General features: G+C 52.9%; 3 protein-coding genes across 9 annotated transcripts; 1 reads left to right on the forward strand and 2 right to left on the reverse strand.

Annotated features, from left to right (window-relative positions):
- Positions 1–5,804: 5,804 nt before the first annotated feature.
- On the reverse strand, positions 5,805–15,729 carry NSDHL (NAD(P) dependent steroid dehydrogenase-like). Of its 4 annotated transcripts, none has more exons than XM_059859044.1 (8): positions 15,651–15,729; positions 15,095–15,145; positions 12,762–12,923; positions 11,921–12,067; positions 10,801–10,929; positions 8,715–8,857; positions 8,129–8,231; positions 5,805–7,402 (listed from the first exon to the last, which is right to left on the reverse strand). In XM_059859044.1, the coding sequence occupies exons 2-8, from the start codon at positions 15,113–15,115 to the stop codon at positions 7,067–7,069; spliced, it is 1,041 nt and encodes a 346-aa protein (XP_059715027.1). In that variant the 5' UTR covers positions 15,116–15,145; positions 15,651–15,729; the 3' UTR covers positions 5,805–7,066. The 4 variants fall into 4 exon arrangements, with proteins under 4 accessions (XP_059715027.1, XP_059715026.1, XP_059715030.1 ...); XM_059859043.1 differs by lacking the exon at positions 15,651–15,729 and adding an exon at positions 14,943–15,015; XM_059859047.1 differs by lacking the exon at positions 15,651–15,729 and adding an exon at positions 14,939–15,015 and having other exon boundaries at positions 12,762–12,915; positions 15,095–15,115.
- CETN2 (centrin 2) lies at positions 15,705–20,169 on the forward strand. 4 transcript variants are annotated; one of them, XR_009488234.1, is made up of 6 exons: positions 15,705–16,037; positions 17,067–17,225; positions 17,898–18,026; positions 18,674–18,811; positions 19,223–19,415; positions 19,785–19,827. XR_009488234.1 is itself a non-coding variant. In XM_059859048.1 (6 exons), the coding sequence occupies exons 1-6, from the start codon at positions 15,990–15,992 to the stop codon at positions 20,155–20,157; spliced, it is 906 nt and encodes a 301-aa protein (XP_059715031.1). In that variant the 5' UTR covers positions 15,705–15,989; the 3' UTR covers positions 20,158–20,169. The 4 variants fall into 4 exon arrangements, 3 of the variants coding, with proteins under 3 accessions (XP_059715031.1, XP_059715033.1, XP_059715032.1); XM_059859048.1 differs by having other exon boundaries at positions 19,357–19,415; positions 19,785–20,169; XM_059859050.1 differs by having other exon boundaries at positions 19,223–19,967.
- Positions 20,170–20,657: 488 nt separating this feature from the next.
- Positions 20,658–24,801, reverse strand: LOC132333698 (putative glutamine amidotransferase-like class 1 domain-containing protein 3B, mitochondrial). The gene is made up of 4 exons (XM_059859051.1): positions 24,589–24,801; positions 22,880–23,051; positions 22,440–22,641; positions 20,658–21,384 (listed from the first exon to the last, which is right to left on the reverse strand). The coding sequence occupies exons 1-4, from the start codon at positions 24,694–24,696 to the stop codon at positions 21,192–21,194; spliced, it is 675 nt and encodes a 224-aa protein (XP_059715034.1). The 5' UTR covers positions 24,697–24,801; the 3' UTR covers positions 20,658–21,191.
- Positions 24,802–26,864: the final 2,063 nt, after the last annotated feature.

A 26,864-nucleotide genomic window follows, 5' to 3' on the forward strand; every position in this document is an offset into this window, starting at 1 on the left:
GCTCTGCCAGCCTGGCTCCAGCCCTGGAGGCGATGAAGCCCCAACCAAGCCCCCACCAGGATCCACTGTCCACAATTCAAGCACAGGTGATGCTGAGCCTGTAGCAGCTGCAAAGGAAAGCTCTTGCTGTGGGATGATGGGCAAACACCCCATCCCATCCCATCCCATCCCATCCCATCCCATCCCATCCCATCCCATCCCATCCCATCCCATCCCATCCCATCCCATCCCATCCCATCCCATCCCATCCCATCCCATCCCATCGGGATGTGCTGGAGCAGGGCCGATGACCCAGCCCTGGCTCCCAGCAGCACAGCGAGGATGACATCAGGGATTTTCAGGCATCAAGGCGTTACTGCAGCCCCAGATCTTCCCCTCCGATCTGCTCGGGCTCAGCAGCAGCCGGGCTCAGCTGAGCCGGGCTCGGTGGCTGCGCTGATCCCGGCTGAGATAAGCCGGGCTGTTCCCAGGGCCGCGCCCTGAGCTCCCGGCGGGGCGGGCTCGGGGTCCAGCTCAGGGAAACCGGAGCGGTTCAGGGCGGGCTGGAAAACGCAGCCGGGACCCTTCCTGGGACAGCATCCTCTGCTCCAGGGCTCCAGCTGACAGAGCAGCTTTATTTTCGGTAAGCCCTGAGTCATGGCAGCGTTTGCTGAAGGTTTGTCCTGGCTCTCCCCTGAAACAGCAGTGAGTAACAGCCTGGCCTGGCCAGCCCTGCAGGTACACCAGGTCCCCAGGCACAACAGGGACACCCAGGCACTCAGGCTCTGGTTTTTCCTGGTGGGAACACACTGTTCCATGCTGAATGTTCAAAAAAGGGGCAAAAATAAAAGGTATTGGTTACGAGCACCTCAACATCAAACAATGAGAGCATGAGGATGATGAGCTCCCAAAGCAGCACCCCAGGAGTCACTGCTGGCTCAATGCATCCCCACAGTGTTGGCAGCAGGAAAGGGTTTGAGGCGAGACCCCACCTGCAGAGCTGCCCCAGCCCTGGGACCAGCGCAGGAGGGACCTGGGGCTGCTCAGGGAGCCCAGAGGAGGCACCAGGATGAGCAGAGATGGAGCAGCTCTGCTGGGAGGAAAGGCTGGCACAGCTGGGATTGTTTACCTGGAGAGGGGAAGCTTTGGGGTGAGCTCAGTGTGGCCTTGCAGGGCCTGAAGGAGCTGACAGCTTCTGCCAGAGGCTCAGGGATAGACTCCAGATTTCTGCTGAGGAGCTGCTCACGGTGGGACTTCCACACTGCCAAATTCAGGACGCTCCAGGAAAAGATACCAGTCTTGGTCTCCCTGGCAGGAGCAGCCCCACCTGGAGCAGCACAGGTGCCCTGCACACCTCTGGAGGAAACCTGAGTGTGCTGAAGTCAACACACAAAAAGTCCTTTATACTCACCTGACCCGAGCGGAATCCAAGAGGGGAATTCTTCCACTTTCCCACTGAATGTGGTTAAAACCAAGAGGATCTGGCTTGAACCCCCACCTGCAGGCCTGGCCCCCTCCTCAGCCACGAGCCAAGGCTCAGGTAAAGCTGTGCCTGAGCCCAACCCAGAGCAGGAGCAAGGTCCTGAATCCCATCCCAGCCCCCCAACTTCTCCAGGGGCACACACACACTCCTGCAGCATGGGAGAGCAAGAAAACAGAATCTTTTACCCAGCTCCAGTTAAAAACATTATTGTTACCAAGTACATTTCGGCCTGGAATATCTGACTTCACCAGGAATGGATTTTCAGAGGATCTGCTCTCTGAGGAAAGCACAGAGACCCTTTCTCATGAAGATGCCCCAGAGCTGGCACTGATTGATCCTTCTTCTGCCACTTCCAGAGCAGCTGGGTGCCAATAGCTGTAACCTCACAGCTCATTCCTGCAGGGAACCTGCTCCACCCTGGGAATCTAGACAGCCAATTTCATGGCAAGGGGGTTTCACCAAATCATTCCTATGGCAAAGGTGATTCCTGCCCAGAGACAGCCTCGCAGCCCAGCCTGTGTTTGAACAGCCACTGTAACATCCTGTAACATTTCCCAGGATCTTCTGGTGGTGAGGAACCCACCAAGCCCACTCCAGAGCCCAGAGCTGCTCTGGAACCTTTCCTGCTTTGCCGATGCCACGTTGTGCAGCCCCTCCCTGGTGCTGAGGGGGGAGGGCAGGGCAGGAACCCTGCAGTGCCGAGGGCTTTGCAGAGGTGCCACCAGCCCCAAGCCGGGCCGTGATGAGTCGCAGGGTGTAAAACCACTACACCCATTTGTTACAAGGGAATCAAACTGGTTTTTCATGAGGTGTCACTGCAGAGCTCTGCCAGAACGCCCGGCCTCGCCTTCCTAATAGCAAGTGGCAGCAGGGCATTGTCTATCCCAGGGATTCCCTGCAGGAATACAGCAACCTGCCCCTGGTCAGGGACACACCTGCACACTCCTGGAGCTCAGGAGTGGCAGCACAGCACAAAGTGGTGCTGTCAGCAGAGTCAGGGTACGGCAGAGGCAGAGCTGTGGCGGGGACACCGCGGTGCCACCACAACACCCCGAAGCCGCTCTGGCGCAAGCAGGGAGATGCTGATTTATCCTCAGCAGCTCGGCGAGGTCCCTGCAGGCTCTGAGGCAAACAAGCTGCTCTTCCCCCTGCCCTGACAGGGCAGGGTTGCACCACTCTCCCCCCGTGGGCCTGGCACCAGCCCGGGGCTTGCACAAGCAGCAGCGAAACTCGGAGAGAATTCTCCCGGGAAGCAGAGCCAGCCCAGCCTGCCTCGGCTGGAGCTGTGGGAATGTCCTGGTGCTCCCTGCCATCAGCACGTTGGGGTAACTGGATGTACTGGGATAGCGAACACCCCCTCCACAGCTTCCCAAAATGCTGAGCTGGAGCCCTGCAGCGTGGCCTGGATCCCTGTGTCTGGAAATCCTGCAGCACTTGCAGGGTGCACGTGGCACACTGCTCCCAAACCTCCCTGAATCACGGAATGGTTTGGCTTGGAAGGGACCTCAAAGCCCCTCTTGTCCCACCACATGGGCAGGGACACCTTCCACTGTCCCAGATTGCTCCCAGCCCTGTCCAGCCCAGCCCTGGACACCTCCTGCACACCCCTGGGGTGCCCCCTGAGCCTTTTTGCTCCCTGAACATGCAGGGTCATTTCTGACCTGCTTTCATCCATTTTTCTCTTATCTATTTCTAGTAATTACACCCAAGCCACCCTTTTTCCTCTCTGGAAGTGTGTCTGGACCAGGGCTTCCCCCACCTTACAAGGGCAGCACTGAAAGGAATTCCTTGGACAATCCTCCTGAGCGAGTTCCCTTTGCAATCCCTGTAAGAGGGGAATGGAGGTTTTGATTACCTTAACTCCACCTAGAAAAGCACTTGTAATCTCCTCTCCCTTCCCTCCCTCTCTCTTCTCCAGGATAAGCAACAGAAGATCTCTCCTTATCTCTCCCACTGCCAAAACCAATCTCAGGTCAGCAAAATGAGGAGCTGCAGCAAGGAAAAGCCAGGAAAGCAGAGAGAGGGAGATAAGGAGTTTGATGAGAGTGCTCCAGGGAACTCTTTGAAGTCATGGAGAGCTCCTGTTGAGTGTTCCTGACAGGGACAGACTGCACCTGCATTTGATCCTGAATGTTTGGGAGCAAAGTCTGATAATGGCAATTTTGCTTGACAGCCTCTGCTTGCTGACACACAGAATACAGACTGGAAGCCATAACAATCCCTGAATGGTTTGGGTGGGAAGGGACCTCAAAACCCATCCTGTGCCACCCCTGCCATGGCAGGGACACCTTCCACCATCCCAGGCTGCTCCCAGCCCCAGTGTCCAGCCTGGCCTTGGGCACTGCCAGGGATCCAGGGGCAGCCCCAGCTGCTCTGGGCACCCTGTGCCAGGGCCTGTCCACCCTGCCAGGGAACAATTCCTAATTCCCAATATCCTACCTAATCCTTCCCTATGTCCTGTCCCTCCCTCCCTTGTAAATTGTTTCTCTCCATGTTTCCAGTTGGCTCCTTCAGGCCCTGCAAGGCCACACTGAGGTCACCCCAAAGCTTCTCCTCTCCAGGCTGCACCATCCCAATTCCCTCAGCCTTTCCTCCCAGCAGAGCTGCTCCAGCCCCTTGAGCATGCTGGTGCTTCCTCTGGACTTGCTCCAGCAGCTCCACACCCTCCCAGTGCTGAAGAGGTGGCACAAAAACATATCCAGGCAGGGCACAATAGAAGGATCTCATCACTGCCCCAAAAAACCCAGGACAGGATTTATGCCTGTTAGAGTTGGAAAACGAGAGGAGGAGGCTGGAGCAGGGCTGGAAGAGGATGTGGATGGAGCAAGGCTCTGCTGTGTTGTGGCCAGGGATGGAGGAACAGCCAGGTTCCAGCACTCCCTGTTTACCTGGGCTTGGGAAACAGCAGTGCTCAGAGCCAGAGGAACCTGGCAGCTCCCTGACTGCCCCGGGAGAGCTGCCAGCCCAGGTGGGCATAGCCCTGCCCTGGGTGCCACCTTGTCACTGCTCCCCAGCCCAGGTGTGCACAGCCCTGCCCTGGGTGCCCCCTGAGCACTGCTCCCCAGCCCAGGTGGGCACAGCCCTGCCCTGGTGCCAACTTGTCACTGCTCCCCAGCCCAGGTGGGCACAGCCCTGCCCTGGGTGCCCCCTGAGCACTGCTCCCCAGCCCAGGTGGGCACAGCCCTGCCCTGAGTGCCCCCTGAGCACTGCTCCCCAGCCCAGGTGGGCACAGCCCTGCCCTGAGTGCCAACTTGTCACTGCTCCCCAGCCCAGGTGGGCACAGCCCTGCCCTGGGTGCCCCCTGAGCACTGCTCCCCAGCCCAGGTGGGCACAGCCCTGCCCTGAGTGCCCCCTGAGCACTGCTCCCCAGCCCAGGTGGGCACAGCCCTGCCCTGAGTGCCAACTTGTCACTGCTCCCCAGCCCAGGTGGGCACAGCCCTGCCCTGAGTGCCAACTTGTCACTGCTCCCCAGCCCAGGTGGGCACAGCCCTGCCCTGAGTGCCAACTTGTCACTGCTCCCCAGCCCAGGTGGGCACAGCCCTGCCCTGGTGCCAACTTGTCACTGCTCCCCAGCCCAGGTGGGCACAGCCCTGCCCTGAGTGCCCCCTGAGCACTGCTCCCCAGCCCAGGTGGGCACAGCCCTGCCCTGGTGCCAACTTGTCACTGCTCCCCAGCCCAGCAAAGCTCTGGGTCCCTTCCCAGGAGAGGGAAAGAGGGAACCCCCTTGCCCTGCTCTGGTCCAGCTGAGCTCAGCTTCCAGGGCCTTCAGCTCCGGGAGCCCCTTCAGCTCCCCCTGCCAGGACAGGAAGAGGAGTGACCCTGCCCCGACCTGTGTCCAAGCACAGCCACCCCATTTTTGGGGTGGATTGGAGCTGCCGGGCTGGGAAATGCCACCTAGAGGCTGAAGGTGATGTGCGGGCAATGAATTTGTAGAGAATTTTAAAAGTTTGATAGAAAGCTTCTGACTGTAATAGCGTGAATTTTAACGTCTGTATTGTCTCACCCTTCACGAGACTGAAAATGGAATAAAAGTTTTTAAAACGCCTCTCAGCTGCCCCATCTCTAAGTCAGAAAAGGGCATAATCCAACAGGGATGTAGTGATTTACCTCTGGTTTGGCTTTGGGGAATCCTGGATCCTTCACCTGACTCCGCTGGGAGGGCAGGGCTGTCCCTGCTCTGGGGGCTGAGCAGTGCCCAGCAGGGTGGTGGCAGCTGGCCCAAGCACCTGGCCAGTGTTTGCTGCAAGACCAAGGTTGGTAAAACCAGCTGTTAACCAGCAAATCAAAATTCCCAGGAAAAAAAGGCCAGTGTGGGTTTTTCCCCCCAGAAAACAGCCAAAAGTTCAAATAAAACCCATTAAATCAGACATTTAATCAGACTATAGCAGCACATTGAGGTTAAGGAGGTTGTGGCTGCCCTTGGATCCCTGGAAGTGTCCAGGCCAGGTTGGATGGGGCTTGGAGCAGCCTGGGACAGTGGAAGGTGTCCCTGGGGGTGGAATGGAATGAGCTTTAAGGTGCCTCCCAACCCAGACCATCCTGGGATTCCATAATTCTGTGACTGAGGTGCTTCCCATCCTTCTGAAATTTGAAACACCAGAACTCCCAGGGATCCACGAATTTGCACAGGGCAAAACTCCAGCTCGAACCTAAACCCCTCATTTAAAACCAAACCAGAACTGAAGTGCTTAGAGAGATTAGAGGGCAAAGAACATTTAACATACAAGTCAGAGGAAATAGCTTGGGGACTGTTGCTTTGTATCCATTTCCTTGTGGAAAAGAGGTTTTTTCATGGACTAAACGGTCAGAGCACCAAAAATCCCCGTGAGCAGCACTGACAGGGCAGGGAGGAGCAGCTTGGTGCTGCAGGATCTTCCCAGCACTGCAGATCTGCAGAACAGTGCTGGGACTGCTGCCAGGCAGCTCCCAAAGGTCTCTGCCCCAAAAGAGACATCCTGTCTGTGCTGAGAGGGGGATCTGCCCCCTCAGAGATGGGACACAAAGCTGCAAAGTCAGCTCTGTGTGATTTACTTGGGTTCATTTGGAACAGAAATAAATCCTGCATGGACAAAGCAACACACTCCTTGTGGGCTCCTTCTGCTGCCTCAGGGAGAGGCCAAACCATCCCCTGATCATGGAAGGAAAACCAGAAGAGCTGTAATGAGTCAGAGATGGTGGCAGAAGTCCTTTCTGGCACGGGGCTCTCTTGTGGAGAGCAAAGCCAAAGTGCAGAGGGGAGCCAGCCCCAGGAAGTGTTTGTGACCCAGCTGACAGCTCTAGGAAGGGTGGCTGCTGTCACCAGAGCAACAAAACACGGGACAAGGGTGGAGGGAGGGGAGCAGGAATGCTGGTGTGCCTGCTCTGGATTGAAGAGGGCACAGCAGGGTGTTTATTCACAGCCCAGAGAGTTCAGCAGCTGTTTCCAAACAAGAAATCACATCCAAGAAACAAACTGTCAGCACAGCTCTCACATGGAATGGCGAGGAGGAGGAGGAGGAGTAGAGACTTCAGGAAAACTCCTCTTTCCTGGGAACTGGTGCCATGTGCTGCATGTGAAGCTGTCAGAACTGATGGCACCCAGGCAGCAGAGGCTCCAGGCAGGTGTCAGGCCCTGGCCCGGCGCAGGCCGGGGTAGCTCTGCACAGTCCTGGCAATGGCCTCGTCCAGGCTGACCACGGGGCTGTAGCCCATGGCCCTCTTGGCCCTCTCACAGCTGTAGTAGTGGAAGGTGCCAGCCAGGGCCACCCTCATGGGTGTGAAGGTGGCCTTGATGGTCACCAGGGGCCTGAGCAGGGCCAGCAGCAGGGCCAGCAGCAGGGCCAGGTAATAGGCCAGCCAGTAGGGAATGTGGTACTTGGGAGGGTCGTAGTCCAGGCCCGTCAGGATACGGGACATGAACGTCCAGAAGGGAATTGGTTCATCGTTGGTGATGTGAAAGGCCTGGAAGACAGGGAGAGGAGAAACCAGGGGTTAAAATCATGGTGGATTTCCCAGATTTGGCTCTGTGCTGGCCCCTCTCCTGCTCACGTGAGCACATGACAGCCCTGACCTGGGCCAGAGCACACACCATCCTGACAAACTGCTTTGCACTGCCCATCTCTGTGTGAAGAGGGGGGAATCTCTGCTTTCCCAAGAAAACCAGCTACTTCCAGCACTCCAGAGGCCAGGATTCCTCATAAATGTCAACCAAACTGGCTGACAGAGCACAGAGCAGACAGCTTAAAACACCCCAGTGTGCCCAGAGCACAGCAGGACCAGGAAAAGCTGGAAAAGCTCCTCCTGTTCTGAACTGTGTCCCAGAAGCTGCTGTGTTTCCATGTGTGCCTCCTGGCTGCCCCCAGTTCTGCCTGGATTGCCCTTCCCAAGGAGTTTTAGAGCAGGAAATTCCAGGATATCCATCCAGCTCAGCCCAGGTGGCTGCACTCAATGCTCACCACAGATGGAAAACCTGGAGCTGCTGGCCTGCAGGATGATGTCCAGGGTTCTCAGGAATCAGCATGGATCCCACAGCAGAGGCTGGGGATCCCTTCCCCTTCCCCTTCCCCTTCCCCTTCCCCTTCCCCTTCCCCTTCCCCTTCCCCTTCCCCTTCCCCTTCCCCTTCCCCTTCCCCTTCCCCTTCCCCTTCCCCTTCCCCTTTTCCCTTTCCCTTCCCCCTCCCCTCTCACCTTCCCACACAGGGGAGAGCCTTTGTGCAGCTTTTCTGCAGCCAGGATGTGCCCATGCACCACGTTCTCCACGTAGGTGAAATCCACCAAGTTCTTTCCATCCCTACACACAGAAAAGGAATTTAGCCCCAAGGCAAGCTGGGCTGAGAATCTGCTTGAGGCAAAAGGAAGGACTTCCACCAGGATAAATTCATCCCAAGTTTCCCCTTCTCCCACTCTCTGGTGCTGCAGTTTCAGGTCATATTTTCAGTGTTTCGTACTTAATAGGGATTTTAATTGCCAGAACCTCAAACACCACAAGTGGTATAAATTAACAGCAAGTAATCTGAGCTGTCTCACATTAATGGCACAGCTCTTTAACAGCTCAAGCCATGCCAGCTTTCCTCATGGATATTCCTTTGGCATTATGGACACTCACTATGGCAGGGAGTGAGCCCCTGATACAGGATTTTTAAGGAAAAAAAAAACTGGAAAGTGAAAAATAAAAGAAACAACACAACTAATTTCCTTTTGTTCCCTTCCAAAAGGGCTTTGTAGATCCAGCAATGATTTTGCCCCAGCTCTGAAATGCCTGGGCCTTGCTCACCCAATGATGAACTTCATTTTGCCACTCCGAGCTGCGTGGATGAGGATGGGAACCAGCTGAGGGTCTCTGGGACCAAATATTCCATGGGGACGGATTGCAGTGGTGAGGAAATTGTTGTCTGGGTCATTTGCACTGAGCACCTCCTGTAGGGAAAGAGGAGAAAATAAAGAAGGAAAGCAGAGCTCAGCAATGCATCCCACAGTGGAGTCTTAACTTTTTTTCTGCCAGGGTTGGGATTAAATGTGGGAGATAGTATTTCTTGTTGAGAAATGATTGAGATCATTTTTAGTTCTCATCTCTGTTACAGTCTCACAAACCCTGAGTTCTACAGCACTTCACTCTAACAAACTGAAAATGGAGCCCCATCTCTCTCTCTACAAGGCCTTTTAAGGCTAAACTGTCCAATTAAGAAATGACACCTAAATTATTGTTACTTTTAACCCAATAACCAACTACCCATGCCCTGCAATGGGGACTTTTTTATCCAATTACACAAAACCACCCAAACCCATAGAGGAGAAGGTGGAGAAGGAGCAGCCTCCACCCTAAAACCTCCATCTTGTTTTATATATATTGCTACATTCTAAACCCTTAAGCTCTAAGTTTCCCACCCTGTGATATCCCACACGTCTATTCAAACCCCACAATCCCAGCCCTGTCATTCCATTTTGGAAGCTCCTGAACGGCCTCAGGTCAGTGCAGTGTTCTCCTGGAGGTCAGTGCCTGGCAGCACAGAAAGTCTGAAACTCTCAGCACCCAGAGTCCCAACATCCCACAATCATCACTGAAGGGCCTGGGGGCTCCTCATCTCCTTGGGAAGAACCAGTGGAAGAATTATTACCCCCTCTTGTCTTTCCAAGTGATCCTTCCTTTGTTCCCATCCCTTTTCCCAATTCTCCTTGATAAGAAAACCAGACACAAACCAGTTTTTATGGCTGAGCACTTAATAAATTGACAAAGGAAGGGAAGGCTTTGCTTCTCTCTTCGAACACCCCAGAAGCCAGAGGAGCTTTCCAAGCTCCTCCACTCCATGAACCCTGTGCAAGACCTGGAGCAGAGGACACTCAGGAATTCCATTTCTGTCCCTCCCAGCAGCTGTACCCACCCCAGCCCTCCTGGATCGCTCCCAGGAGGGGTTGATCCCACCTCCCTGGAGCTCCAGCAGCACATTCAGCAGCTCTGGAGCAGATTTCACTCTCCTGGGAGTTCCTAAGCAATGTGTTTTCATTTCCAGCAGCTGCTGGGACTTCTATGGAGGAGGCAGAGACAAAATCCTTTGAGCTTCCCCCAAAACAAAGCCATAATCAGCAGCACTGGGGCTACCCCTGATTGCTGCTCCTCAGCTTCCCCTTTATCAGTTACTGCAAAGTGCTGGGGAAGGAACAGATGTTTGCACAATTAAAATTAATGAAGCTCTTGTGGAGGAAATTCCTTCCAGCCTCTCACACTGTCAGCATCAGCATGGAAGGGACTCTCAATTCTTCTGGCACAAAAAGCACAGATTCTTCCCACAGCTGAATGCAAGCCATGGAAGAAGGATCCAGAAAAGGCCGGCTGCCTTTGATTGAAAACACTGTTATCCCATATTTAAACCACAGATGCTGCTGCAGTAAGAACATGACAAGAGCAGACATTGGTGCTGTGCAAGTGTCCAAAGCAGTGAACTCTCAGATGTTTGGAGATCTTTTTTTAACATGAATATTTTCAGTAATGGCCTGTGCCCCTTAGCTCAGGCCACACTCCCACCTCCTCTCCTCCTTACTCAGTGCCTTTTTCGCATTCCAACTCCAAATTCAGGCTGCAAATCAGGAAAAGCAGCAGAGAGGACAAAAACCTCCCCTGACTGCTGTTAAATCAAAGCTTGGCAGGTGAGAACTGGGATTAAACCAAAGCTTGGCAGGTGAGAACTGTGATTATCCTGTGCCTCTTCCATGGCACTGACACCTCTGGCAGCTCTGGAACTACCTCTGCAGTGTCACACAGCATTTCATTCAACCTCTGTGGCAATTCATGCCACAGCTTGATTTTATTCTCTTTTTATTAAGTAAATACATCCCAAAAAAACAATTTAACCGTTGGCAAATACCTTTTCCTGCAGGATCTTGGTCTCTGTGTAGTAATCAATAGGTTTTTGTGCATAGGGGAGATCTTCCGAGCCATTTTTTATGTCTGTGCCCTCAAAAACTACACTGGCACTGCTGGTTAACACCAATTTCTGCAAGAGATAGGGGAGAAAAGAATTGTTTAAAGCTTAAAATAAAAAGGTCATTATTTACAAAGGCTGAGTAAAGATGATAATAATATTTAACCAACTGATCCTACAGAAAATAACCTGTCTAACCGAAGATTGATAGAAACTGCAGGTAAGACAACTCCCCCTTTTTAATTCATTCTGTGCCTGCCTAAAGGACATTAAAACATTCCAACAAAGCCCCAAGGCAGTCAATCCAGGGGAAACATCTCCAGGAAAATCTGAGGCTTGGAACACTTAACACACCCCCAGTGTTTTAAAGAAAGATTTGCTCATCTTGGCAATAACAGATCACAGTGGATTAAACAAAAAAAGAAACCTTAGATGTTTTTGTTTGCTGACTTAAATGAAATAAATGAAATGAAAATAAATTAAATGAATATAATAAATAAATTTAAAATAAATGAAATAAATTAATTTCAATGAAAACTTATGGGATATCAAAGTAACTTAAGGAGAAAATTCAGTCTCCAATTCCAGGCTGGCTTCCTCAGGCTCTTCCTTTCGTGGGCAATTGACTTTCTAAACCAAATGGCACTGAGATTATGGCACAAGTGTGTTCCTCCTCATTCCATGGTGAGGAATTCAGGGAGGGAATTGATGCCATGAATATTCCCACTGCTGGAAAAGCCATCTCCGGGCTGTCCCCTCATGAGAGCAGGAAAGAAACCACTTGCGAGGTGCTGTTCTCCCAGGGTGACTCCCAGGCAGGACAGATTTTAATGGAAGCTTTTCCATTCCAATCACAATGTGGTTTTCTGTGGCAAACAGGGATTGAGTTCACACTAAGCAGGAGACCCAGAGTCTCTCTTCCACTGGTTTTCTTGGGCCAAGTGGGAATTCAGTATCACAGAGCCCTTTGTCCCCCTCTCAGACAAGTCTGACCCTGGCCTGTGCTGCCAATGTTACAAAGTCCATCAGCCCCTCCTGGTCTCCAGGGCTTTTCCAGCTTTACCTGCACTCCAGCTTCTTTGCAGGCTTCAATGACTGCCTTGGTTCCCATAAAATTCACCTTGTAGAACAGCTCCCTGTTGTCACTGGAAGGGGCTGGTGAGGCACAGTGGAACACCACGGACACTCCTTGCAGGGCTGGCAGCAGAGCCTGCAGGAAACACAGGGGAGAAGGGAATGGAGCAACAACCATGGTGGATATCAGGAAAAAATAACAGCAGGGAAATAAGCCAGCTCTTTTTTCATGGAAACAGCTGCATTTCAACTCATGTTCCTCCATAAGGGTGGGCAGCTGGAATGGGAGTAGCATCCAGGATCTCCACAGTGTCCGGCCCTCAGCACACACCACATCCTCTCTTCTTCCCAAAGAAATCCTGGGAGATTTCCCAGAGCTGGAGGCTGGCCAGGCTGTGCTCCCTGCAATCCCCAGGTGCAGGTACAAGGCTCAGGACTCCCTGGAGCTGGGTCCCTGAGGAAGCAGCAGGTTTAAAGCTCCCCATGGCACTGGCTGACTGCAGGTGACTGTCCCAGAGTCATCTCCCACATGGCTCACAGAGGCCTTGGCCAAGGCTCCCACTCATCCTGCCCTGACTGTTGGGAGTATGAGTTGTGCCACTCTCATGGAGCTGAGAAGAGCTGGGAAAGCCCCCTGCAATTAGCCCAAGGGCTGTAATTACCCTGGAAATCTCAGCTAGCAGTAATGCAAGGCACCAGGCAGAAAGCAGTCCTGCTCTTTCCAGCTACCAGCAGAATCCAGACATCAGACACCAGATCTGTTTCCTTCAGAGGAAGGAAAGTGCAAGGCTTGCATTTGCCCCTGTTACTTGCAGGCAGTCCTTCCTCACCTCCTTGTCACACAGGTCTCCCAGGAAGAAGGTCACCTGCTCACTCTCAAAGCTCTGCTGGATGTCGAAGACGTTGACGCTGTAGCCCTTGGCCAGCAGCTGCTCCACCATGTGCTGCCCCAGGAACCCTGAGCCCCCGATCACAGTGCAGCTCCTGCCAGCCTGCAGGGACAGGGACAGGGACAGGGACAGGTCAGGACAGGGAGAACCTCCCTGACACACAGGCACACCCAGCACACTGGCCTGAGCTTCCCTGGGGCTCAGTGAGCTGCAATTCTAACCAGCAGCTCCACCAGAGGAGACTCAGACATCAAAGGTCTGTGCTGTCCCAGGGAGTTCTGAGTGCAGACACTCTGATTTTGGGATTTTGGAAGGACTCTGCCTCATGCTCACAACCAAGAGGCTCAAGGAGGAGAGAAGGAAAAGAAGATTGGCCCCCATGAACTCTGCTTGCAAATTCTGTTTGCAAAGCAAACAGAATTTGAAGGGAGCCTGCAAGATGGAGAGAGATGATTTACAAGAGCACAGAGAGGCAGGACACAGGGAACAGCTTCCCACTGCCAGGGGGCAGGGATGGATGGGATATTGGGATATTGGGATATTGGGAAGGAATTGTTCCCTGGGAGGGTGGGGAGGGCCTGGCACAGGTGCCCAGAGCTGCTGTGGCTGCCCCTGGATCCCTGGCAGTGCCAAGGCCAGGCTGGAGCACCCTGGGACAGTGGGAGGTGTCCCTGCCACAGCAGGGGTGGATCTGGAGGAGCTTTAAGGTCCCTCCCAACCCAGACCAGTCCGGGATGATTCTGTGATTTGCTTCAGCCTCCTGCCACAGCTAACTCAGAATATTAAAACCATCACCATGATCAGAACCTGTGACACTCAGAGCCAAGAAAGCAGCCAGGTAAAGGCACCGGCTGTCCTTTTGGGCCATTAGTTCTTCCTTTCTTTTTCTTTAAGCTTTGTAAATCAGTGATTGGAGTCACTAATTAACAGAGTTCAGTCTGGCCACTTGTCTGACTGGACTGAGATCAAGGACCTCACTGCCAGCACAGAACATCCAGGCCCTGAGTCCGAGGGAGCTGTTACACAAAGCATGCTCTGTGCTGGCTGGAGAGAGTTTTACTCCTGGTTGTAACACAACCCCCACCTCTGCAGAGAGCTCTGAGGGAGCCACACAAAGACAGTGATTGTTCACAACTCTTTAAAGGCCACATCCTCAAACAAAGGTTCTGCTGCCAAGAGTTGGGTGAGCCACAAGAGAAGCTACATCAAAGCTGCAGCAGTTATTTGGGATGGGCCATGCAATGGAGACTCTGATCAAGGTCTGGAGCTCCTGTGAGGAGCAGCTGGGAAGGGGCTCAGCCTGGAGAGGGAGCTGGGAAGGGGCTCAGCCTGGAGCAAAGGAGGCTCAGGGGGCCCTTCTGGCTCTGCACAGCTCCTGCCAGGAGGGGACAGCCGGGGGGACGGGCTGTGCTCCAGGGAACAGGGACAGGAGGAGAGGGAATGGCCTCAGGCTGGAGGGAGGGACAGGGTGGCACTGGGGACATTCCTTCACTGAAAGAGGGGCCAAGCCTTGGCACAGCTGCCCAGGGAGGTTTGGAGTCCCCAGCCAACAAACAGATGTGGTTTGGAGAGGATGAGTGGATTCAGTCAGAGGGGGGAGGGCTGCCGAGGGGACAGAAACTGTTTCGGCCTCTCCTCAAAGGCAGCTGCTCCCTTGCACTGACATTTCCCTTCTCCCTGCACCCTTTCCCATTAGGTCTCTCCCACCCCACACTGTTTTGGCATTCCCTGATGGCCGTGCACTCTCCAGGAGCCAAGAGCACCTGAACTGCTCTGAGATGTGCTTGAAAAGAAGTTTTAGTGCAGCAGAATGCTGCCCTCTGCCTCTGAGCCCCAGGGCACTGCAGAGGCTGCAAAGGAATCCCAGAATCACAGACTGGTTTGGGTCGGGAGGGATTTTAAAGCTCATTTTATTCCACCTTCCACAGGGACTCTTCCACTACTCTAGGGTGCTCCAAGCCCCATCCAGCCTGGCCTTGGACACTTCCAGGGATCCAGGGGCAGCCACAATTATATATAATTTTATTATAAACTCTCTATAATTTGATATTGCACTGCATAATATTTATGGCAAGCCAAGCTACATGTCTATATTGATTTTAAGGTATGAATTCAACCTACCCAAATAATACCTTGGAAAATCATGTTTTCTCCCCAGAATTATCATTAATGCAGGATCAGCCTCATGTCTTCCCTAGTGATGTGCGGAATAATTATGAATTCGTTTCTGCAAGACAAAGCTTCCCCAAGCACCATCTGAGGCCCCAACTCACCGATCTGAGGCGTGTGGCCATGGCTTGGGTGAGGCACTGTCCACCAGAATCCTTGGAAAAAGGGAGAATACTTTTTATTCCCAATAAAATAACACTTTTCTAGTCACAGAAATGAAACTTTGAAGCCATTATGCTGAAGAAGGATGAAGAGAGAGAGTTAATGCTCCCTGCTCTTCCAAACTAAATCAGCAACTACAGGTGCTGGCCTGGCTCTTCGGTTCTGATTTTTCGGAAACCCCTCCGAAATTCCAAAGAAAAACACGAGAAGAGCTGGAGCACCGAGCTGGTTTACAGCAGGGGCACAGGGTGATCCCCCTCTTCCACCCCCTGTCCCTCAGCACCTCATCCCTCTCCAGAATGCACTTTAGGAACTGCTGCATCTCCAGCTCCCCCTCAGCTCCTTCAGCCCTATCCCAGAGCTCCCCCATCCTCCTCCCCATGGCCTTTAGGGCCTTCCCCACAGCCCCCAGGACCCTTCCACATGCCCCCAGGGCCCTCCTCACGGATCCCAGGCCCCGTCCCGCAGCCCCAGCCCGCTCCCCGCCGTTCCCAGCACCTTTCCCGGCCACCGGACCCTCTCGGACCCCTCTGGCCGCCGCCTCCCGCAGGGCGCCCCGGCCACACCCCGGCCACGCCCCCTGCCTGTGCTCTACCAATCAGCACCGCGCTTCCGCCAAGACCACGCCCCACTTACCCTTGTCCCGCCTCTTTTCCTGGGGCGAGCATCGCGCCAGCCCTCTCCTGCTCGTTGATTGGTCTAACCCCTCTATACTCCGACCAATCGCGTTGAAGGAAGGAGGAGATTCTCTCACACGCTCATTCACCTTTGGCTCCGCCAACACGCCAGCCAATAGGAGTGCGAGTTGCCATAGCAGCGGCGTGGGGGCGACAGCCAATGGGAGGGCGCGATATTGAGGCTGCTAGGCGTGAAGCCGGCGGGATGGTGAGGGCGGGGCGCGGCCGTGAGGGGCTCAGGAGCGGTCAGGGACGCTAAAGGGACGGCGAAGGCGCTGTGAGGGCACTGAGGGGGGCTGAGGAGACTCACAAGCTGGGAGGGGGCTCCAGAACTGTGAGGGGGCTCATGGGCAGGGAGGGCGCTCAGGGGGCTCAGGAGCCATGATGGGGCTCAGGGGTTGTGAGGGGGCTCAGGGGCCATGATGGGGCTCGGGGGCTGTGAGTGGGCTCAGGGGCCGTGATGGGGGCTCAGGGGCCGTGATGGGGGCTCAGGGGCCATGATGAGGGCTCAGGGGCCATGATGAGGGCTCAGGGGCTGTGAGGGGGCTCAGGGGCCATGATGAGGGCTCAGGGGCCATGATGGGGATCAGGATTTTTCCGGGGTTTCAGGAGCACTGATGAGGGCTCAGGGGCCGTGACGGGGATCAGGGTTTTTCCGGGGGCTCAGGAGCACTGAGGGGGTTCAGGGGCCATGACGGGGATCAGGGTTTTTCCGGGGTTTCAGGAGCACTGAGGGGGCTCAGGGGCCGTGACGGGGATCAGGGTTTTTCCGGGGTTTCAGGAGCACTGAGGGGGCTCAGGGGCCGTGACGGGGATCAGGGTTTTTCCGGGGTTTCAGGAGCACTGAGGGGGCTCAGGGGCCATGATGGGGATCAGGGTTTTTCCGGGGACTCAGGAGCACTGAGGGGGCTCAGGGGCCATGAAGGAGATCAGGGTTTTTCCGGGGGCTCAGGAGCACTGAGGGGGCTCAGGGGCCGTGACGGAGATCAGGGTTTTTCCGGGGGCTCAGGAGCACTGAGGGGGCTCAGGGGCCGTGACGGAGATCAGGGTTTTTCCGGGGGCTCAGGAGCACTGAGGGGGCTCAGGGGCCATGACGGAGATCAGGGTTTTTCCGGGGTTTCAGGAGCACTGAGGGGGCTCAGGGGCCATGACGGGGATCAGGGTTTTTCCGGGGGCTCAGGGGCAGTGCCAGGGCTGAGTCCCCCGTTCCCCCCCGACCCCGCTGTACCGTGCCGAGGCCTGCGGCTTTAAGAAGCCATCGCTGGGAGCCGCGGCGCAGAGGGAGAAGGCGAATCCCAAGCTGGAGCTGCCGGAGGAGCAGCAGTGGGAGATCCGCGACGCTTTCGAGCTCTTCGACACCGACGGCAGCGGCAGCATCGATGTCAAGGAGCTGAAGGTCGGGATTTCCCTGGGGCTGGAGGTCACTGAGGTTATAAGGGAACAGGGCCATAAATGCTCAAATAACCTCAAGAAGCACAGGAATTTCCTGGGTTTCCCCCTCCTCCCTCCAGTAGAACACCTGGTGTGTGAAAGGCTTTAACTGCAGCTCTTTACTGCTCTTATGCAGTGTGTTTAGGCCCAGGCTGCCCAAAATTCATGTATAATTCTGTGCTTTGTGTCCCAACTCCTTCTCTGTGCATAAAACATCAAACAAAGGGGTTGTGCCCATTAAAAAGGTGGTGGTGGTGGTCCCCCTCTTGTTGAGGATTTTATGCTTGGTTATTATTGTTATTGTTGCTATTATCTGGCCCTTTATCAAAGGAGGAAAACATTTTCCCAACAAGATTTTTATCACTAGAATGAAAAACAAACTTATTTAAGTTTCCTGTGGTTGACCAGTTAAAGATGGTGAGAGTGTATGTAGGAAATTCCTGGATTAGCTGAGGGACAATTCCAGAACAGGAATGTTTCGATCTCTGTTTTCTGCATCCTGATGTGAGTGCAGAGAAGCCTCACTCTCAGCCTGCCCCTGTTTTCTGGGGGACACAGAATTTTGGACACTTTTTCTCCCTTTCCTGTGCTTTTGGTGACAATTTTGTAGGATTTATGACTTATTTTGTCCTTCCAGGTGGCCATGAGGGCCCTGGGGTTTGAACCTAAGAAAGAAGAGATCAAGAAAATTATCTCAGACATCGATAAGGAAGGGAAAGGAAAAATCAGCTTCAGTGACTTCCTGGCAGTGATGTCACAGAGAATGGTATGGATGTTTCACAGGTCCAGACAAAGGGAATTTTGAAGGTGGATCAGGAGCCTTTATCTCCTTCTGGGTTTACAGGGAGATTAAAGCACTATATATTTTAATCCTAACAATTAAATGTATAAAAGTTGGGGTAATCCCTATCCTGGATTCTCTCATTTTTCAGGGAAAAATTAAAATCTTGATATCATTAACAGGTTTCTTTAACAAGCAGAGGTGAATTTTGTGTTTGAAAAAAGGGAAAAAAGTTTTTCTCACAGATGGAAACCAGCTCAGGCCTGCAGGAAGCTTTTGGAGGGTTGATGTCTGGCATGGGGGTGTTCTCTTCCCTTGAATTCTAATTTACAGATTAAATCTCTGGTTTGAAAAATCTTTTCAAAATCCAGGCATTTAATAGCAGAAGACCGTGATAGTGAAATCCCAAAGATATCTGGCTGGCAAGGACAGAAAAAAAATCCCTGAAATTCTGGAATTCTGGTTGTGTTTCTGTCTCTGTCTGAATTTTATGTGTAATTCCTGCTGGCTGGGCTCCTGTATTTGTCCCCAAGGGTTTTTCAGTCTATCAGATCTTTTATAACTTTATTTTGAGTGTCACCTACAACACAAGCACTCCTGTTTTACCTTAAACTTGCTCTTTCTTCCTTAAGGCCGAAAAAGATTCCAAAGAGGAGATTCTCAAAGCTTTCAAACTCTTTGATGATGATGAGACTGGAAAAATCTCTTTCCAAAACCTCAAACGTGTGGCCAAAGTGCTGGGGGAGAACCTCACTGATGAAGAGCTGCAGGTTTGGACCTAGTGCATTTGGGGTCTTTGTGCTGGAGCTGGGAGGAAGGTCCCCTCTGTGCTGGTAGGAAAGGAGGAATTCCTAGAATCTGTGGATTTTGAAGTTGAGGGTGGGTTGAGCCCATGGATGTAGGAATGGGATCATCCAGTTGCAGCTCTGTGCAGTAGCAGTGATGTCAAAGGAATGACTCTGCTCCAAGCAATTGGTTTCCCCCAGGACTTTTCCTATAATATTTCCTGGTCAGATTTCTCTATAAATACACCCAGCAAAACAGATTTCAGGAAATATTTTGTCTGAGCTTGAGCCAACACTGTCCCCTCCAGCACAGCTAAAGAGTGGCTGGAATTCTGAATGAATCCAGTGATTCCCAGGAAACCCCAGATCTGAATGCTGACCCCAAATCTCTTTCAGGAGATGATTGATAAGGCAGATGGGGATGGGGATGGGCAAGTGAGCGAGCAGGAATTCCTGAGGATCATGAAGAAGACTGGCCTGTACTGAAGCCCAGTGGGATTTATTCCTTGGCACTTGTGTACGTTCCTTAGGGAATGGGAGCCTCACTTTTGTGGTGTCTTGATTTCTTTGGAGGCAGCAGAAAATACAGGTCAGTTCTGTTAGAAGTTTTTTGTGTAGAATATTTTTAAGTTTTAAAGGTGTTTGGGAGCAATTTGCACCACTCTGTTTACAGGCAGCAACATGGTTGCTGGTTATGATGTTGACACTGCTTTAAATACACAAATCACATTTTTGGGACCAAATTTAGATCCTTTTCTGACTAAAAAAATGGGTCCAAGCAATTCAGTTTGGTAAAGAGATGACTCAAAACCAGACAGTGTCAATCTGTTGCTCAGTGTAGATCTGGTTTGGGTTTATGGCTTGGTTTGGGCCCTGCAGTGAACTCTTTATGACATATTTGCAGGAACCACTTTTTTAGAACCTATTTTATGGGATTATCCTTTCCCCCCTTTTCTAGGGCATTCTTTCAACTCAAAATAAAAATAAACTGCTGCAATTTACCTTGTGTTCAGTTCACATGGCTAAGAAAATCTTTGCAGAAGGAAATTCCCAGTGCTGCTGCTGAGGGCTCTGTGCTTGCTGGGATGCTCAGAGGCTGCAGATGGGATTGGGTGTCAAATAAAATCTTATTTTTAAGTCATCAGAGTTGTGGAAAGAGTTTTGATCCCCACTTTGCCAAAAAAAGATGTGGCCAGGCTGGAGAGGATCGAGAGGCCACAAAGATGATCCAAAGCCTGGGAAGTTCCCAGGAAAGGCTGAGAGACCTGAGCTTGTTCAGCCTTGGGAAACTGAGATTTAGGGGAGATCTTGTCACCATGTTTGGTATTTGAAGGGTGGCTACAAAGGAGAAGGAAACTCCCTTTTTATGAGGAATCATGGAAAGGACAAGGGATAATCTGTACAGGACACTCCCGGGGAGATTCTGAATGGGAACCATAGGACAGTTTTTCACCATGAAACAATCAGCTGTCAGAAGTGGAGGATTCCCTGAGTTTGGGCACTTTGGGATCCATCAGGACAGGCTGCTGGGACATCTTCTCTAGACAGCATTTTTACCAAGAAAGGTTGAATCAGCTGAGCCTTGACATCCTTCCAACCTGGAATTCTCTGTTAATGCAGGAGAAGAATTTCACCTCTTCCCACCAGAGCTGGCCGGTGACACGGGGCTGGTCCTGCTCTCACCAGTGTCACATTCCTGCTCCAGTCTGGGTTCTGACAAATCCCAGCAGAACAAGGTGGGGCTGGTGCTGGGGATTTCTTTCTGTATCATTTTCCCAACTGACCCAGAGCTTGTCCTGATCCAGAGGGAAAGGCAGAGTCAGAAGCATGGTTCAGAATTCAGAAGAAGCATCAGGTTTTATTTGGTAGCAGAGCTGGGTTCCTTCCTTTGGCCACAATTCACTGCTCTGAGGGAGGGGTTGGGGAGCAGCTGACCCTGGGCCCTGTGGGAGCCTGTGGCAGGGATAGGTGGGATTTTGGGAGGGAATTCCTCCCTGGCAGGGTGGGGAGGCCCTGGCACAGGGTGCACAGAGAAGCTGTGGCTGCACCTGGATCCCTGGAAGTGTCCAAGACCAGCTTGGAGCAGCCTGGGATACTGAAAGGGGTCCTTGCCCATTAAAGGAGGCTGGCACAAGATGAGCTTTAAGGTCCCTCCCAACTCACCCCATCCCACGATCCCACAGCAGCTCCCAGCCCAGCTCCTGCCAGAGAGCGACGTGTCCTTGGCAGAGCACAGCACCTCCAGGATTGTCCCTCCTCAGCTGCCATCAGAGCTCTGGAGCAGAGCCACTGAGTGTCACTTTGGCTGTTGCTGTGTGAGGGGAAGGACAGGATCCACGCAGAGGAGCTGGATGCCTGGGGGAGCTCAGGCCAGCCGGAGCACTTCCCTGACCATGCTCCCGATGCCGTCGTGCACCTGGTGCATGGGGGCGTTGCACATGAAGGCGCTGGTGCTCACCAGCCGGTTCCTGGCGTCCACGTGGGCCTCGGTGACCTGGCTGTTCACGTGCCTGCAGCCCAGCTCCTTCATGGCCTCAGCAGTCTTGGCATAAGGCCACCTGCAAGGGAACAGGGAAGGAAAACCTGGAGTGGGGAATCTCCTACACGCTGTGCTTGGGGAAGGGCCAAAGGGAAGATTTGGTGGTCACTGCATAAAACCTGCTCAGTAGGATCCAAATCTCCTGCTCGAGGAGTTTCTCCAGGACTATACAACAGGAAAACCTCCTGTTCAAATGAGTTAAACATCTGAAGTAAAGCCAAAATGAGACCTGTGTCCGCTACCTACTACTAGTGGATGTTCCACTACCTAATTCTGCCCACTCCAGTGCTCATGTTAACAGGGGCCTGGGAAGATTTGGGTGAAAAGGGTCCTCAAAGTCCACCCAGTGCCACCCCTGCCATGGGCAGGGACACCTTCCACTATCCCAGGCTGCTCCATGCTCTGCCCAGCCTAGCCTTGGACACTGCTAGGGATGGAGCAGCCACAGCTTCCCTGGGTAACAATTAGATTTATGTTTAGGATGGGTTTTTTCCACCAACTTCCTCCAAGTGAAAAAACTCCTTCCTAGCAAAAGCCATCAACATTCCTTGCCTGCCCTTGGGAGAATCTGGTCACAGCTTCCCTGTAGGACTGAAGACAGTTTCACTCACTCCCTCTCTTCCCACTCCAAGCCTTGGGTAACCATCCTGCTCCTGCCTTGGATCTGCTTAGCTTAGAGTCAGCAAAGGCTTTTCCTACCCTGGGTCTGTGAGACATCAGGGAGGTAAATAATTAATTTAAAATAATAAATTACATTTCAATTAATTTAAAGTCTTATTCAAAGCCATCAGAGTTGTGGAAACAAGTCACACAAAAAAATGCAAACAGATCAGGTGTTACATCATTCCTTCTGCTGTGCTGAGAAGTGATAAAATCAGTCTTGCAGAGCTTCTGCTTTTCCCTGTTCAGTCCCCAAAAAGGCTGGAGGTGCTGAAGGCCTCACTGGAGGCAGCAGAGCTGAGTTCTTAGCAATAGCATTCAGCTCCCTGTGAGCTTCCACCACCTGTCCAGGATCCCTGGGGACTTTGGGGGGACCCCAGTGTGACTGTCACCAACCCCCCCCCAGTCACTCACTGCTCACACTCCGTGTCATGTCCCACGGTCACCTCACAGCCCGGGAAGATTTTGGCTGCCAGCACTGGGGAGATGCAGCACAGCCCGATGGGTTTGTGGGCAGTGTGGAATGCCCTCAGGACACCCTCCACCTCTTTGGAGATGCTGCAGTTCTTGCCCTGCGTGGCCCAAGTGCTCAGGTTTTTTGCCACCCCAAAGCCACCTGAGGAAAGAGAAACAGTTTAGCTGGAGATTATATCCAGGGCAGGATTTTTGCCAGGTGTGGTGTGGTGGAATGCTCAAGTGGATTGGATGGTTGGCAGCATTGGTCCAGAATCAAGAAAAGAACTAAAATTAGCTCTCCTTCCAAGCCCTGCTCCAGCCTGTCCCTCTCCATCCCACGGCCTTCCAGACCAATGGAGTATCTAAGCTGTGGGCAGGCAGACCCCAGACAGTCCCACCTGGGATGATGAGGGCATCCAGCCCCTTGACATCCAGCGTAGCCAGGTCCTTGATGTTGCCTCTGGCTATCCTGGCACTTTCCACCAGGACATTGCGCTGCTCCGGCGTGGGCTGCCCCTTCAAGTGGTCCACCACGTGCATCTGGGGGATGTTGGGAGCATAAACCTCAGCCTGGAGTGAGGGGAGAGGGCTGTTATCCTTCAGGAACAATGGAGAAACGTGAGAAAGGCACAGGCAGTGAGTGGGAATGCTGAGGGGCTTTCTTGGGAAAGAGCTGGCATGGAGGAAGGAGAGAAGGGAGGAAGGAAGCTTTCAGTAGTTTAAGAACTGCTTGTCTGCGGGGCTGAAGAGTCCATCCATATCCCATTAAATCCCTCTTGCTGGGTGATCACCCAGAGAGCTGCTGTCCCACCCCATCTCCCACAGGACTTGGAGTTTCCTCTCCCTACCAACTGTTTTCCCAAAGCCAGAGTGTTTTTCTGGAAATTGTTTCCCTTCCTTTAGCATTTTCAAGCTCATATGCAGAAATTAAGAGTGGAGGGTGGTGAACAGATTTTGGGATTGTCCCACCTGTGCAATTCTGGGCCCCACAATTTAAGGAACACCTGGAAGGAAGGAATGTCCTGTGAGGAGCAGCCGAGGACTTTGGAATTATCTAGGTGGGAGACAAAGAAGCTGAGAGGCAACCTAGTGGCAGCTTCTCGTGGAGAGGGAGGTACTGAGCTCTGCTCCCTTGCAGCTGAAATATTCCATTCTACGCTGTTCTGCTTCCTTAGAAAAGGAGGGATTGAAATGACGCTCGAGTTTCCTCCACTAGAGGCCCCTGCCGATCCAGGCATGAGGGAGGGACGGGCTTCGAGCCTGCTGGGCTGGGATATGGCAGGAGGGAAGGACTGCAGCAGCTCCAGGAGAGGAAAAGGTAAAATTACACACAGTGGAGAAAACTTCTGGCCAAGTCTCATCCTGGAGCCAACAGCGAGGGCAGGGTCGGAATGGTTTGGAATTGCGGGGGCTGGCATGGGAAGGTCACCCCTGTGCCTCCGTGTTCCACACAGCAATTCCCATTCCCAGGGGAACGGCTCCGACCCAGACCCGTGCGTGGTTCACAGCTGAGTGAGATGCTCCAGAGGCTTGCTTTTCCTCCCTCCCTCCTTCCCCAGTCTCACGGAGCGGCTCTCCCGACTTTTAGAGCAGCTGCACCTTTTTTACCACTCAAGTTTAACTCACGAACCCCTGTCTGTTCTCTCATCCCTGGAAGTGTCCCAGGCCAGGCTGGACAGGCTTTGGAGCAGCCTGGGACAGTGGGAGGTGTCCCTGCCCATAGCAGGGGATGGGAATGGATGAGCTTCAAAGTTCTTCCCAACCCAAATCATTCTGGGAGTCTCTGATTCTATTTTCACTTCTACTCTTTGAATGTTTTAAAAAGATTAATTTCAAACAGCCCAAACTATCTTTTAAACAGAAGTAGTTGGAGAGAAAAGGGGATGTGAAGCGAGAAGCTAAGAGACAAGGCATTCAGGAAAGTCTCTTGGGGATTTGGATGCAGAGCCCCGCGCCAACCCAAACTCTGGCTCTCCACACCACTCCCAGTGACTCCAGGCACCGCTGCTTGCCTTTTGGGGAGTTTGTCTCAGAAACAAGGAGGGAAGAGGATGAGGAGCAGAGCCGGGAAAAGGAGCCCGGGCAGGACCCTGCCGGTGCCTCTTACCTGAGCCCCCTCCCGGCTGAGATGCACCAGCACCGCCGACGCCTCGTGGATCTCGCTGCCATCGAAAACCCCGCAGCCAGCCAGCACCACGGCCACCCGCTTCGCCATGGTCCCCCGGGAGCAGAGGATTCCCCGGAGAGCCCCGGGTCGCTGTGAGCTCTGCTCGCTGCCCGCAGCCCTTTATAGCGCCAGCCCTCCCCAGGAGCAGGTGGGGCCGCGAGGGCTGGGCTCAGTTTCTTACTGGAAAGGAGGTTTTATTTCCAGCTCTACAGGCGGGGCATATAAATATTATTTGTTTCTTCAACTGGCTCCTCCCTTACAGATCTTCCTCCCAGCACGTTGTCTGCAGAGCAGCCCCAGCTGACATGCCCTGCTCAACAGAGCAGCTGTGTTTTTCCTCCTCGGCTGTTGATTTTCCATTCTAGTTCAGACTGAAGCACCAAAACCTTTGCACAGGAGATGGTATCAAAGGGAGCCTGCCCAGAGCCAGGATTTCAGCCAGTGCATTCCCCTCTCTGACCCATTCTTTGAACTTTGCATTGCATAGGCTGCTTCAGACTTTTAACACCAACATTTCCTTTTTGGATCCTGAATGTTCCTTCCCTCGGATCCCATCTCTCAAAAGTGGATATTTTACACTTTACTGCAGTTGTTTGCTGGCTTTTGCACTCTGAGTTTAGAAATTAATGAAGTTGTAGAGTTGGAAGGGACCTCACAATGTCCAACTCCTGGCGCTGCATAGGCATCCCAACAATCTCGCTCTGTGCCTGAGAGCATTGTCCAAGCACTTCTTCATCTCTGCAATAATGGGATTCTTCATCAACAGCACCATCTCTCCATTCATTTAATTCCAGGGAGGTGGCACTGGGAATTGTTGGAGCCCTGAACTCTGGAGGGGCCCCTGGAGCCGAGTTCGGTGTCTGGAGCTCGTTTCTCCCACCCTGGCTCTGCTCTCATGGGCATGATCCTGTACCTATTTCAGCCCAGCCCTGGTGAAATAACTGTGCCCTGTGGAGGCTGAGAGAACAAAAAACTCCCACAACATGGCTGCAGGGTGTTTTTCAGGGGTTATTTATAAGATATGTTCCTTGGGGCTCTGTCATTTCTGGGAGAGACATGAAGAACATCCTGTGGGTAATGAACTCATGGCTTGGCAAGGTGTTCAGTCAGGGCAGGCCTGAGGAGGAGGCTCAGTGCTGCTGCTTGGGACTTCATTTATGGCATGTTTCTCCCAAAATGTGGCATTTCAGGCACCCAGTTGCTACCCGAACAAGCAGGAACAAGAAATATGTGACAGGCCTTGCAGTCCCACTAACCCAACCCAGACTGTGCCTCTCAGTTGCTTTTATTGCCCAGAGCAGATATGCATAAAAAACACCCAAAGCCTTTCCCTGTTTATGTTTTGCTATCTAAGGAATCCTAACTATGGTTTAGGAGTGTATAATTTCCTCTTGCATGGAAAAACAGCCGAGTGATGTTGCAATCTGAACAGGTAATTTCTCCTTCCTGCAGCTGCTTTGGGAGCAGTCCCGCTAGCCATGGAACAAAGTTAGCCAGAGGCTGAGCATTCCCACAGTCTGCCTGCTGCAAACCACATCAGTCACCCCTGCCTGGTGTAAACTGGCTGGGCTGGTTCCCCTCACTGGGGGAATTGGTGCAACTGGACCAGCCAGGCTTGTTTCCTCCCCTTGGGAAAACATCTGTCTCAAGAGACATGTCAGCCCTAAAGGTCTCTCTGCAATGAAGAGATGAATGATAAATGACATTTCTCAGCTGGGTTATTCCAGCCTAGGTGGTCTTGGCTGTACACATTTGTTGTGGGCTTTGGTATTAATAAGTGGCTTTGATCTGCATTAAGGTTCTAGTGAGGAGGGGTGGGAAGGGATCCTCTTCCTGCAGGGTGAGCACAGTTAGAGATACCAGGAAAGTTTGGGGGCAGTGAAGGGGGATCCAGCTGGATCCAGCTGCCATTATGCTTCAGCTGGCTCAGGGCAGGAGAAGCAGGGTCCTGATGAGCAGAGGGCCTGATGCTCTGGAGTTCTTCTGGATGCTGTCCCAGCTCCAACACCCCTTGGATGATTCCACAGGCCTGACTGTGAGCTCAGCCAGTGCAGCTCCCAGCCCCATTCCCAGCCGCTTTCCTGTCCTCTTGCCCTGGCTGTGGAACGGGATTTGTGGGTGATCACAGAGCAGGATCTGCTGAGGGGAACATCAGAGCTGGCTGCTGGAGGAACTCTGCAGAGCCATCCCTGGGCAGCCCAAGAGTATCAGTGCAA

Source organism: Haemorhous mexicanus, chromosome 14, assembly GCF_027477595.1.
Source record: "Haemorhous mexicanus isolate bHaeMex1 chromosome 14, bHaeMex1.pri, whole genome shotgun sequence".
NCBI lineage: Eukaryota > Metazoa > Chordata > Aves > Passeriformes > Fringillidae > Haemorhous > Haemorhous mexicanus.